Raw genomic sequence first — 14133 nt, forward strand, 5'->3', positions numbered from 1 at the left:
GTGTAAAATGACACTGCTGCAGAACAGGTTACTGCATTCCGAGTTCTGGGTCCAGGTGACCAGAGCAGGAGGTTCCCTAATCCCCTGGACCCACCCATTCATGTGAAATAACACGTATTCTGACACTCTGAGGTGGCCTCCGGGGAACGGGAATTCCCCAGCAGCCATTTTGTTTGACACTGTTTGCCTCTGAAAACACGAAAATTTTGCCTTTAAAACAAGAAATTTCAGCAAACAGTGATGCAATCAAAATGGCCACTGGGAAATCCCAGATCGCTGGAGGCCACACTAGAGTGGCGAAACCAGTGATTTTTCACATAGATGGTGGGTCCAGGTGAATCACTTACCGAGAGAAGAGCTCTGTGTGCCGCTGCTGGTCTGGTCTCCTGCATTGCATTGTCCAATTACGCTCTCACAGGAAGTACTGCGAGAGCATGATTGGACAGTGTCAGTGCAGAATACCAGACCAGCGGCACACAGAGCTATCGCTCTCTTTAAGCCGTTCCGCTGGCTGGCTGGAATTCTGGAGGTGGGGGGGAGTGCGCAAGGGGGGGCCCTAGGTGAGGGAGGGGAGGCTTCCCCCCCCTCCCCGCCGCTCTGTGCCCACTTTCCCACCTTCCTGCGCTGTGCCCCCCTCTATCCTCTTAGGAGGTCCCGCGCACCTGCCGATCCTGCAGAACTCCTGGGGATGAATGGCTGTAGACAGCCTCTGCAATCTGTATTGCATAAGCTAGAAACACGAAAATTGTTTGCTAAAACAAGAATTTTCGGCAAACAGTGTCATAAACAAAATGGCTGCTGGGGAATTCCCGTTCCCCGGAGGCCACCTCAGAGTGTCAGAATACGTGTTATTTCACATGAATGGGTGGGTCCAGGGGATTAGGGAACCTCCTGCTCTGGTCACCTGGACCCACCATCTATGTGAAAAATCACTGGTTTCGCCACTCTAGTGTGGCCTCCAGCGATCAGGGATTTCCCAGTGGCCATTTTGATTGCATCACTGTTTGCCGAAATTTCTTGTTTTAAAGGCAAAATTTTCGTGTTCTCAGCCTCTGCTATACAGATGCAGAGGCTGACTGTGACCATTCAGTGGTGGTAGTTTGTCAGTGTGGGAGGGAGGTGGGATGTCATAAGAGGATACTGGCGTGGGACCACTCCTGAGGTTACTGGCGTGAGATTATCCCAAGGTAAGTATCCCTGGTTAATTTAGAACAATAAAGGACTTTTTTCGTTGTTTTTATTTCTTTTTTTAACTCTGCTGAAATGGGTAAGGGGTACCGTGTACCCCTATACTCATTTCTCCTGGGGAGGGGGCGGCTTCCGGGGTCCGCTTGTTAAAGGGGAACCCCGGATGGCACCATGAACCACCCAGGACGTCGGCGGCCCCCACCTCCTCCTGGGGCACCGGAGGTGGGGAAGAGCCCCTTGTCCATGGATTAGACAAGGGCTCTGGGGGAGAGGGGGAGGTTGGCCGCCCCTCTCCTCCAGAGCCCCCCCATACCATGGACCATGCGGGCTGGTATAGCTCACTGTGCGAAGCCCCACGTGGCCGGGACTCCGCATTCTGGCTATCCCAGCCTGCATGGGGGACAAGGGGTTAAGGAGGCTTGGGAGGGGGGACCCCACGCTGTCTGTTTTCATGAAATGTATACACTCTTGCCTACCACCCCTCACAATTGCTCTAAACCCAGCCGAACTCTGGTCCCCTACCTCTCGTGTCCCTACCTCTCCCTCTAGATTGTAAGCCTTTGGGCAGGGTCCTCACTCCTTTTGTGTCCTACCTGATCATGCACCTCTATTACTGTGCACCCATGCTATGCATTTGAGTGAACCTAACTTGCCTAACTCCATGCTCCCATCCAGTGACTGACTAAGCATTACCTTGTACTCATACTGTGCTGTGTGATCTGGTTTTCTTGTATTCCTGTATTGTCATATTGCTGTTTGTCACCCCTAAATATTGTCTGTAACCTAAATTAATGTCCAGCGCTGCGTAATATGTTGGCGCTTTATAAATACAACAAATAAATAAATAAAATATGTATACAGAACTCGGAATGCACTAACCTGTTCTGCAGCAGTGTCATTTTACACAGTTTAAAAAACATTTTTCTTATGAAACTTTGAAATCGATTTGCTCAAAAACTATAAGGTCTTTTCACAAATTTTTTTTTTTACCATGTTCCTACTCATCTGCTTAATAAACATGGCAAATTTGGCAATGATAGCATGTACGGGGGCTTTACAATTAACCGCAGAAGTTAACACTATTTAATTCAATAGAAATGCACTCGGAACACGAAAATTCGGAACACGAAACTCGGTTTTCGCATGCGGTACACGAAATTTCGACGAAATCGGAATTCAGCTGTTCCGATCAGCCCTAGTTACAACTGCTGCAATTTGGCTGGATTTAAATTGCACCCGAATTGCACTGGCGGACAGGAGACTGAACTACTCGGCAAATGCACAGTTCAGCCGTCTATTTGAAATGGGCCTTATTGGGATCATTCATTTCAAAAGCATTTAGAGAAGAATTCTTTCAAAACTAAACTTCCTACTTTACCAGATCCGCTGAGCGGTGATACAACTGAAGATTTCATACACACCTCAGGGCCAAAGACAAAATGTTATACGACGTGATGAATCACCAGGATGCCAGCTGATTATCAGCCTAGATTAGAGGACGCGGTTTATCACTCCTGAGTGTTGGCATAACACGAGTGGGAAATTCAGTGCCGCTGAAGGGACACATTAATGACGCCAGTCTTCACCCTTCGTTCTCTGTGATTGCCATCTTCTGACACAAATCTCTGTATCTGCTTACAAAAACGTTTAGCAAGCTTTTCTTTCCCGTTTATATCTCGGCTCACAATTATTTTTCTTCCCTGAAGGAAATAAATGGACAGATGGACAGTATCACAGTATGTATAGCAGAGTCTTGTGATGTTTTCTGCATCTTGATTTCCTCGCCAGTGCTAGCTGCCCAAACCTCCTCCTGGCTGTTGTCGATCCTCCCCATCCGCTCTTCTCCTTTGCTTTTTTCTTATTACAAATCACAACATAAAAGCACGCAAATGTTTTTATTAGTTCTTTGGACATTAAGGGTCATTTACCAAGGTGCATGTCCTGCTTTTCAGCTAATGTCGGTATGAAATAGTGATTTTCTTTCACTCGTCCCTTATAGCCTAGAGAAAAAAGTATCTATAATAGCAGCAGAGGGCTTAAAGTGCCCATAGCAACAATCGACCAAGAGACAGATCTCTCTCTTATCAAATGGGAGAGAGACTTGTTGCTTGCCCATACTCTGTAGCCCAATTCAGCATGAAATCCAGAATCGGCCTAGCGACGCTGATTCTGCCACCTGCCTGGTCGCCCCTTCAAATTTAAATGTCCCCCCTGGTGCCCATGCAGAGTAAAATCTCATCTGTTCCGCTGCCACAACTCCTGCCCTTCTCTGCTGTCACCCTGGACGCCACCGCACGGTAGCTAGACAGGTGAGATTTTACACTGCATGGGCAAGGGGGGAGGGGGTGTTGAGGGGGTATGGTTTAACTACTAAACGACCGCCTCACGTCAATTGGCATGAACACGGCGGCTCCCCCAGGACTGTGGGGGTGGAGATTGCAGGAGATCACGCGCGCCGATGCGCTCGCTTCCCCGCTTGAATGACAGAGCTCCGCTCCGTCATCAGTCTCCCAGCGGTGAGCACAGCTAGGAGACTGTTAGAGGGTGAAACCACCGTCTACTTACATTGTACAGCGCTGCAATCTACAGTAGCGCTGTACTGGGGACAGCCGTGTCACTCGGCTGTCCCCTGGAGAGGCTCCAATCGCGATCCCCTCTCATAGGCTGATGCTTATGACAGCCGATCGCTGTCATTGGCTGGCGGGGATAGGTAGGGTAGGAAATGTAAAGAAATAAAAAAAATGCACAGATTTATAAAAAATATAAAATAAAATAAAGAAAAACGCAACGAACAAATAAAAAAAATAAACACATGAGCAGCGATCAGAGCCCACCAACAGAAATCTCTGTTGGTGGGCAAAAAGGGGGCGGGGAGAATTCACTTGTGCACTGAGTTTTATGGCCCTGCAGCGAGCCCTTAAAGCTGCAGTGGCCTGAATTGTAAAAAATAGCCTGGTCACTAGGGGGGTGTAAGCCTACAGTCCTCAAGTGGTTAAGGACGTTATATTGAACACAGTTACTGCGAGCATGTGATCCAGCACTTTCGACAGAGATCTTTCCAACATGTCAAATTGACGCGTTTAACCAGTTTCGGCCCAAAATCTGTGAAATTGTCAATCAGGCATGCTTGTTGCGGCACCAATTTTCATCTGATTTGAAAAAATTATCCGGATAAATGGTCAAACGGCCTACAAAATCGTTAGATGTATGGGTACCTTTAGTTACATACATTTGCAATTTTATTAGGTTTCGTTATTAGAATCATTTGGAAATATGGAGAGAACATGCAAACTCCATATAGAATTAACTGTTTTGGTTGATGTTGAGAACTGGGTTTTTAGCGCTGCAAGGTGAGAGGGCTAGACACTAGGTCACTACACCACCTAAGATAGGTGCTGAAGAAGTGGTAGGTGATTTTTGTTCTGCTCTGTGAGTGAAATTAGCAGTCTTCTGCTTACAATCATTGAAGCTTGCTCACAGAAGCTCTCTGCAGTGTGTAACTTTGTGTCCTTACACTTACAGGGGTTGGACAAAATAATGAAAACACCTTGAAAATCAACAAAATATGTTTTAATACGGTGTAGGTCCACCTTTTGCGGCAATTACAGCCTCAATTCTCCGAGGTATTGATTCATACAAATTGTGAGTTGTTTCCAAAGGAATTTTAGCCCATTCTTCAGTTAAAACACCCTCTAGTTCTTTTAGAGACAATGGCAGACGAAATCGACTTCTTACTTGAATCTCTAATAACGACCATAAATGCTCAATAATGTTGAGGTCTGAGGATTGTGGTGGCCAGATGAGATGTTCAACTTCATAAGAAGGTTCCTCGTGTCATTCTTTAACAATTCTAGCTGTATGGATTGGGGCATTATCATCTTGAAAGATGGCATTCCCCTCCGGAAACAGTCCTTGAACCATAGGATGAACTTGGTCGCCCAAAATTCCTAAATAGTCTCGGCTGTTAAATCTTCCATGAAGGGAAATCATTGGCCAGGCGGATTTCCAAGAAATAGCACCCCAGATCATCACAGAACCCCCGCCATGTTTTACGGTTGGGAGAAGGCAGTCTGGATGAAATGCTTCTTTTGGCTGTCTCCAAATGTACACTTAGCCGGAGGTCGGAATTAAGGTAAACGATGATTCGTCAGAGAAAATCACATTTTTCCACTGCTCGAGGGACCAATTCTGGTGGTTTCTACACCACTCTAAACACTTTGAAACATTTGTCTTTGAGAGCAGAGGTTTTCTAATTGCAGTTCTTCTGTGGAATCCAGATTTGTGCAGCTCCCGACTAACAGTTTTTGTGGAAACTGGGTTCTGTAGGTGTTCATTCAGCTCTGCAGTGATTTTTAGGAGCCATGGTCCTGCGAGCTTTTCTAACAATTCGATTTAGAGTCAGACCGTCTCTCTCAGACAACTTCGACTTTCGGCCACAACTGTGCTTTGCTGAGGACGTTTTTCCTTCTCTTTCAAAGGCAGTCATTACTTTTGAGACAGTACCTCTTGAAATGCCAAGCATTCGGGCAGTTTCTGTTACAGTAGCACCTGCCATACGAGCACCAACAATTTGGCCTCTTTGAAAGTCTGAGCGATCTGCCATTTTTATACATTATATCCAACTGTAGTTTAAATATCTGTAAATACCAATTATTTTAATTAAACCTATCAAATAACAAAAATAATAAACAAAAAAAAATTAACATGTCAAGTTTTGATTGCTTAAAACATTTTCAAAAATGATGATGCCAAAATGTTAGGTGTTTCCATTATTTTGTCCAATCCCTGTATCTGAGCTCTCTATTTAGTCAGATTACTGTAGTGACTTAAAAGGCTGCGGAGCAAATGTGAAAGTAAGTCTTTCAACCTTTTTCAGGCCTTTTTTTTTTAACAGGGTTTGTTTCTTATGGTGTGGACAATCTGTTGAAGCAGAGGGGAAATTTTGACTGTGGATCCATAAGTGAACGGTTGATATTTTGTCTTTTTGCCTCTTCATGGAGTCACACAGCTGTTCCCTGAGTTTCAGATGTGTAGTACCTGCTGTGTAACAGGAAAGTAGTAGGAGTCTTCATATTTCAGGTGTCCTGTAAACTGTTTACTGGGGTGATATATACACACTTAGTAAGACCTAAGAGGTGAATTAAGAACATACAGAGCCCCTGGCAGAGCAATACATTTGCCAGCCTCACAGTTTATCATTTGAGAGGGTGTTCAGGCAGGTTGGAAGATCTCAGTACCAGAATTTGGCCACCATGCCCCTCAGATTCTTAAATTAAGTAGCTAGGCCCTTCATAGATACAAGAATCAAGTAGTCACATGCCTCAGTATATGTAGCCAGAGGTGTCCTTCCCGGTATATACAGCCAGATGTGTAAAGGTAGAGATGCCCTTCCCCCTAGTATAGGTAGAATATTAAAGCACATACATAGTCACATGCCTCCAGATAAAAAGATTACGTACTCAAATGCCTCCAGATATAAGAATCAAGTAGTCACATGCCTCCAGATAAAAGAATCACATAGTCACATGCCTCCAGATACAAGAATTACGTAGTCACATGCCTCAGTATATGAAGCCAGAGGTGCCCCCCCCAGTATAGGTAGAAGTGCCCCCTCTTGCAGAGTGGCAAGCGGAACAGTGGGCACAGTAACCTCACCTCTTCCTTTCAGCCTCCTCAGTCATGTCTCTTATCATCCCACTAGCATCACTTATCACATAACCTACTGTCTTATCAAATCTGCACAAGCAAGTGATACCTGATGCTGATTTTAGTGTGTTTTAGCAATGTAACTTATTTACTTTTATTCCATGGTGTGTGTGTGTGTGTGTGTGTGTGTGTGTGTGTGTGTGTGTGTGTGTGTGTGTGTGTGTGTGTGTGTGTGTGTGTGTGTGTGTGTGTGTGTGTGTGTGTGTGTGTGTGTAGTAGAATTACTAAACATCTTAGGGCTGGGACCCACTACAAATCACAGTCTGTAAACGCAAATGCTAGCGATCATGATCACCTTTTTGAGTATATGCGATTTTGCCTTTAATCCCTCAAATTAAATTGCTCCAAAAAATATTCCATGCAGCAATAGTGATTTGAGTGAAATTGCAAGTGTTGTAATTTTCCTGGTAGAACCACCCTCATAGGGTTCCACTATTGCTGATTGCTGGTGATTGACCAGCGCTGCAGAAGTGTTGGTAGTGGGCCCCAGCCCTTACTGTTGGCTTTGATGACAGCAGCTCTGTTCCAAGCCCACTGCGCTAAGAACCAGTGCACTCGATTTTGAAGTGTACTTGTGGGCAGCAAAGCGGGTGTAAAGTCAGGTACTCTGCAAGCTAAAATGAAATGAACTGCACAACTGTATACTATGTGGTTTGTAAATGACCCTTAATGTGTGTAGATAGGGATGTAACCAGAGCACAGCTAACTGGCTTGCAATATCTTCCAGGGAATAATTTGTGGTGTTTTTTTTTTTTTTTTTTTTTTTTTTTTGCTAACTGCTATTTACACAGCCCATTGGTCCTACTGTACCCTTTGGAATGAACGGATTACAATGCTTTCATTGTTATTAGACTGAAATTTGCCATTTGTTTTCTAATCATGGGGTTCTGCCACGGGAGCTCCCTGATTAGGAATATAAAGTTGCACTTGAAACAGCCGCAGGGCAATCCTCATATCTTGGTGTGTTTTACCTTCACTGACAGTTGTGCATTCCATCAAGGATCACTATCAAAATGAGTCATGTGACACAAGTGGGCGTGGCTTTTTCTTAACTTCAAATGGACAGAATCAGGCGAGTGCAAAAGGTGCTTCTTGCCTCTGGCAAAAAACACCTAAAAACGGTGAGTACTCGAATGCAATTTCCTCCAACCCATCCCTCCCCTCCCCCCTCTATGAGCCCTGTACACCTGAGACATATTTTTATTTAATAGTTTGATTCTTCTGAATAAATATTAGACTTGTTGTTAGTATTAATGATTTCTATAGCGCCATTATCTACTGTGGCACTGTACAAAGTAAGATATAAACATTGGTGCATAATATAGAGAGAATAAACAGCTCTAACTGTAAAAGTGAGTAGAGTAATACCATTGTCTAAAAAAAAAATAGTTATTACAGGAAACAATAGGAATAGAACATAGTCCCGATAGGCTTACAGTAGAGGTATTTTACAATACTCCTATATTTATTAACTGATTTATTATGACCAACTTGAATTTTTTTTTCAGTCTGTCTGCCTGTTTACATTATCAATGAACTTTGCAATGGCTTCTGGGAATTCACGGTTTAATATATACAGTAATATTTTCTTAAACAGGACTTTCCACAAATGGGCATTTATTAGCTGAATGACCACTCTACCACCAACTGTCATGCAATAAATGAAACAATTTTACAGGTGGCTATTGATATCTGAGTATTCTATGACTGCCTGTTGTTTGGAAACCTCACGTTTCCACACCAGCCTTTACACTGTATATATTGTATAGTAGAGCTAAGTTTTTTGCTGGGGAAGACTCAATAGATTACGGCCTATGATAGCACCCAAATCATCGCTGCAGCTCTTTGATGAAACAAGCTGTCTTGGTCTAGTTCTATGTAGGCTTGGGACTGTACATACACATGTCTATCTCATCATGTTACACGTTAGTTCAGGTGCCCTTTAACTCATCAGGGAGATTTGATCGTTTTATTTTTAGTACTAGTATTACTTCATTACCAGTGTAGTCTGCTGGGCTGGATATTGCTTTATCTGCTGCTTGGATTAATTGCTTGTAACAGAGACTGCTAAAGCTATGGAATTGGGAAGGAGTTGCCAGGTGTATAGAATGGGAAGCAGAAGGTTTTGTTAAAGGATACCTGAAGTGACATGAAGAGATAGACATGTGTATGTACAGTGCCTAGCGCACAAATAACTATGCTGTGTTCCTTTTTTTCTTTCTCTGAGAGAGTTAAATATCAGGTATGTAAGTGGTTGACTCAGTCCTGACTCAGACAGGAAGTGATTACAGTGTGACCCTCACTGATAAGAAATTCCCCTTTTTATCTCTTTCTTGCTCTCAGAAGCCATTTTCTGCTAGGAAAGTGTTTTATAGTTGGAATTGCTTATCAGTGAGGGTCACACTGTAGTCACTTCCTGTCTGAGTCAGGACTGAGAGAGACACTTACATACCTGATATTTAACTCTTTCAGGCAGAGAAAGAAAAAAATTGAACACAGCATAGTTATTTGTGTGCTAGGCACTGTACATACACATGTCTATCTCATCATGTCACATGTCACTTTATGTATCCTTTAAATGCTGTTTTTTTCAGTAGGAAAGCGTCTGTTATTCAGACTCGGGTCGGGCAGGGCAGAGACGGCCTCTGTTGGGGACTTACAGCCTGGCTCTGAGCTGAAGTTTACAAAGACAAAAATATAAGCGCCAAAGCGAACCTTTACTGTTAAAAATAAAACATTCAGAGTGGAGGTTATTATAAATGCCTACTTGTGGTTTAACCCTTTTAGCAGACAGTTACCAATAATTATCATTATGAAAACTTTAAATTACAGTTATTATAACATCCGACTATAAATCTATGGACACATGCATTCCTTCATGGGTACTGAAAAAAAAGCAAGATTGGGATGTTTAATAGTTTGGTAGATGAGGGTGAGTAAAGCTCTTAACACATCCTCAGAACTTAATATCTCTGAGCAATAATAATCAGTGTCATCATTCATTCTTCTAAAGGAGAAATTATTTAGAAGTTTAAAAGTGGAAGCAGAAGTGATATGTACCGTATGTGATCACATGATCATAATCAGCCAATCGAGGCCTTACAAATTGATCACACCAATTTGTAATATTTCATAGTATCCTTGTTAAAAAAACAAAAACCGAAAAATAAAAAAAAAATAAAAAAATATTTTAGCACTCAGTCTAATAAACAAAAGTGATAAAAATCATTATACATTTTTGTTCATCCCCTTTCCCTCCTCTGATACTGACTTTGTGGTCACCTGGTTGACTCTCTTGTGTTGTGCAAGTGTCCAGTGAAGCATGATAACTGGGCTAAGCGTGTGCTTATTGAAAATGGTGCATGTTGCTTCTTGTGATGGCACTGAAAAGGCTCTCTGTGTGTTTCTTGTTACCACGTGTGATTAATGATGGGACCAGCAGCAGGTTACAGGAACTGTGCTCAGGTGCATCATCCAGCTGGGGAAATCAGAAATGGGGCCTGACTTGGTTGAATCTTTATATGAAGGTATTTATTCTGCAGGTTGGCAATACAGCCTCTATTTCCCAAGGTGGGTTTGGCTAAGTCTACACATGAAGGACAAAACCCCAAAGTACTCTCGTCATTAAAGAGCTATGGGACAGCTTGCCATCCTGATTGCTGAAACATTGCTAGTTTCACTGATGTTATTTAGTACAGTATTTTATAGGTGACTTACCTTTACCGATGCTTCTCCTTCAACCACCAGAAGAGGAAACTGCAAGCCCTACCCGAAATATATTGAAAAGGCGAGAGGCTTCTAATATTTCCTTAAAGGGACTCCGAGCAGTGCAGAAACTATGGAAAGATGCATATCATTTTAAAGCTCTCTTTCTCCTCTTTCCAATGATATACAAACCGCCACCCTACGCCTTTTAGTTTTCGCTATTTTCGCGATTCACGAAAATAGAGAAAACTAAAAGGCGTAGGGCGACGATTTAGGTGTCGCCAGAAAGAGGAGAAAGAGAGCTTTAAAATGATATCCATCTTTCCATAGTTACTTGTATTACACAGGACGACACTTTCCCCAGTGTCAGCAGCTCCATTCAGCAGAAAGTCGCCCTGTGTAATACAATGGAAAGATGGATATCATTTTAAAGCTCTCTTTCTCCTCTTTCTGGCGACACCTAAATCATCGCCCTACGCCTTTTAGTTTTCTCTATTTTCGTGATTGAAATCGCGGCCGCGGCAATTTAAATCGCGAAAATAGTGAAAACTAAAAGGCGTAGGGCGGCGGTTTATATATCATTGGAAAGAGGAGAAAGAGAGCTTTAAAATGATATGCATCTTTCCATAGTTTCTGCACTGCTCGGAGTCCCTTTAAAGCAGGGGTCCCCAACCTTTTTAAGCCCGGGGCCCACTATCCCAACCAAACTTTTCTCTGCCCCCCCCGACGGAGGGGGGGGGGGATGCGTGGTTAGTGGCGGTGGCAGCCCCCCTCTTTTCCCTGATTTTAAGTGTAGTATATAAGGTAAGTAGGTAACTAGGTATAGTTGCCCCCAGTATAGGTAGCTAACACAGTTGCCCCTGTATAAGGACTATAGTTGCCTCAGTATAGTTAGTTAGGTAGTATAGTTACCCCAATATAGTTAGTATAGTTACCCCAGTATAGCTAGTACAGTTACCACAGTATAGCAAGTACAGTTAGCCCAGTGTAGCAAGTACAGTTACCACAGTATAGCAAGTACAGTTAGCCTAGTATACCAAGTACAGTTAGCCCAGTATAGCAAGTAAAGTTATCCCAGTATGGCAAGTATAGTTACCCCAGTATAGTTAGCCCAGTATAGCAAGTACAGTTAGCCCAGTATAGCAAGTACAGTTAGCCCAGTATGGCAAGTATAGTTACCCCAGTATAGTTACCCCAGTATAGCAAGTACAGTTAGCCCAGTATAGCAAGTACAGCTAGCCCAGTGTAGCCAGTACAGCTAGCCCAGTGTAGCCAGTACAGCTAGCCCAGTGTAGCCAGTACAGCTAGCCCAGTGTAGCCAGTACAGTTAGCCCAGTGTAGCCAGTACAGTTAGCCCAGTGTAGCCAGTACAGTTAGCCCAGTGTAGCCAGTACAGTTAGCCCAGTGTAGCCAGTACAGTTAGCCCAGTGTAGCCAGTACAGTTAGCCCAGTGTAGCCAGTACAGTTAGCCCAGTGTAGCCAGTACAGTTAGCCCAGTGTAGCCAGTACAGTTAGCCCAGTGTAGCCAGTACAGTTAGCCCAGTGTAGCCAGTACAGTTAGTCCAGTGTAGCCAGTACAGTTAGCCCAGTGTAGCCAGTACAGTTTGCCCAGTGTAGCAAGTACAGTTAGCCCAGTATAGCAAGTACAGCTAGCCCAGTGTAGCCAGTACAGCTAGCCCAGTGTAGCCAGTACAGTTAGCCCAGTGTAGCCAGTACAGTTAGCCCAGTGTAGCCAGTACAGTTAGCCCAGTGTAGCCAGTACAGTTAGCCCAGTGTAGCCAGTACAGTTAGCCCAGTGTAGCCAGTACAGTTAGCCCAGTGTAGCCAGTACAGTTAGCCCAGTGTAGCCAGTACAGTTAGCCCAGTGTAGCCAGTACAGTTAGTCCAGTGTAGCCAGTACAGTTAGTCCAGTGTAGCCAGTACAGTTAGCCCAGTATAGCAAGTACAGTTAGCCCAGTATAGCAAGTACAGCTAGCCCAGTGTAGCCAGTACAGCTAGCCCAGTGTAGCCAGTACAGCTAGCCCAGTGTAGCCAGTACAGTTAGCCCAGTGTAGCCAGTACAGTTAGCCCAGTGTAGCCAGTACAGTTAGCCCAGTGTAGCCAGTACAGTTAGCCCAGTGTAGCCAGTACAGTTAGCCCAGTGTAGCCAGTACAGTTAGCCCAGTGTAGCCAGTACAGTTAGCCCAGTGTAGCCAGTACAGTTAGCCCAGTGTAGCCAGTACAGTTAGCCCAGTGTAGCCAGTACAGTTAGCCCAGTGTAGCCAGTACAGTTAGTCCAGTGTAGCCAGTACAGTTAGTCCAGTGTAGCCAGTACAGTTAGCCCAGTATAGCAAGTACAGTTAGCCCAGTATAGCAAGTACAGCTAGCCCAGTGTAGCCAGTACAGCTAGCCCAGTGTAGCCAGTACAGCTAGCCCAGTGTAGCCAGTACAGTTAGCCCAGTGTAGCCAGTACAGTTAGCCCAGTGTAGCCAGTACAGTTAGCCCAGTGTAGCCAGTACAGTTAGCCCAGTGTAGCCAGTACAGTTAGCCCAGTGTAGCCAGTACAGTTAGCCCAGTGTAGCCAGTACAGTTAGCCCAGTGTAGCCAGTACAGTTAGCCCAGTGTAGCCAGTACAGTTAGCCCAGTGTAGCCAGTACAGTTAGCCCAGTGTAGCCAGTACAGTTAGCCCAGTGTAGCCAGTACAGTTAGTCCAGTGTAGCCAGTACAGTTAGCCCAGTGTAGCCAGTACAGTTAGCCCAGTGTAGCAAGTACAGTTACCACTGTATAGCAAGTACAGTTACCACAGTATAGCAAGTACAGTTAGCCCAGTATAGCAAGTACAGTTAGCCCAGTATAGCAAGTACAGTTAGCCCAGTATAGCAAGTACAGTTAGCCCAGTGTAGCAAGTACAGTTAGCCCAGTGTAGCAAGTACAGTTAGCCCAGTGTAGCAAGTACAGTTAGCCCAGTGTAGCCAGTACAGTTAGCCCAGTTTAGCCAGTACAGTTAGCCCAGCGTAGCCAGTACAGTTAGCCCAGCGTAGCCAGTAGTTAGCCCAGTGTAGCCAGTACAGTTAGCCCAGTACAGTCAGCCCAGTGTAGCCAGTAGTTACCCCAGTATAGCTGCCCGAGTGTAGCTAGCAGAGGTACCCTCTCCACCCCGCGGCCATCGCTCCTGTTACCTTATGAGCGGGCGGCCGCTTCCTTCTTTATATTCCGCCAGCCGCGGCTCTCCTCTTCACAGCATGTCGTATTACAGCAGCGCTTCCTGCGCGGGTGCTCTAAGGAGGGAAGAAGGCGGAGCAGCGGCTTCCTGTAGCGGCGATAAGCATTACCGTTACCATGGGAACCGCTGTCCCGGCTCCCTTGGCTCCTTACAGCAGCCGCGCAGGAAGCGTTGCTGTAATACGACATGCTGTGAAGAGGAGAGCCGCGACTGGAGGAATATAAGGAAGGAAGCGGCCGCCCGCTCATAAGGTAACAGGAGCGGCGGCTGCGGGGGGAGAGGGAGAAGCCGCGGCCCCCCAGAAATCTGCCCAAGGACCCCCAGGGGCCGCG

General features: G+C 44.8%; 1 protein-coding gene across 8 annotated transcripts in view; it reads left to right on the forward strand.

Annotated features, from left to right (window-relative positions):
• The window catches only part of DIP2C (disco interacting protein 2 homolog C), a 635214-nt gene that overhangs the window by 324111 nt on the left and 296970 nt on the right, over positions 1-14133 (forward strand). For 4 of the 8 annotated variants that reach the window (XM_068235828.1, XM_068235830.1, XM_068235831.1 and 1 more), the window contains one exon: positions 7878-8015. The exons of 3 other annotated variants lie outside the window; for them this stretch is intronic. In XM_068235828.1, coding sequence (XP_068091929.1) covers positions 7878-8015 — 138 coding nt within the window. Of the gene's footprint in view, positions 1-2894; positions 2925-7877; positions 8016-14133 lie in introns of all 8 variants that reach the window. One more of the 8 variants, XM_068235836.1, reaches the window with a different exon arrangement.

Source organism: Hyperolius riggenbachi, chromosome 5, assembly GCF_040937935.1.
Source record: "Hyperolius riggenbachi isolate aHypRig1 chromosome 5, aHypRig1.pri, whole genome shotgun sequence".
In the NCBI taxonomy this organism is placed as follows: Eukaryota; Metazoa; Chordata; class Amphibia; order Anura; family Hyperoliidae; genus Hyperolius; species Hyperolius riggenbachi.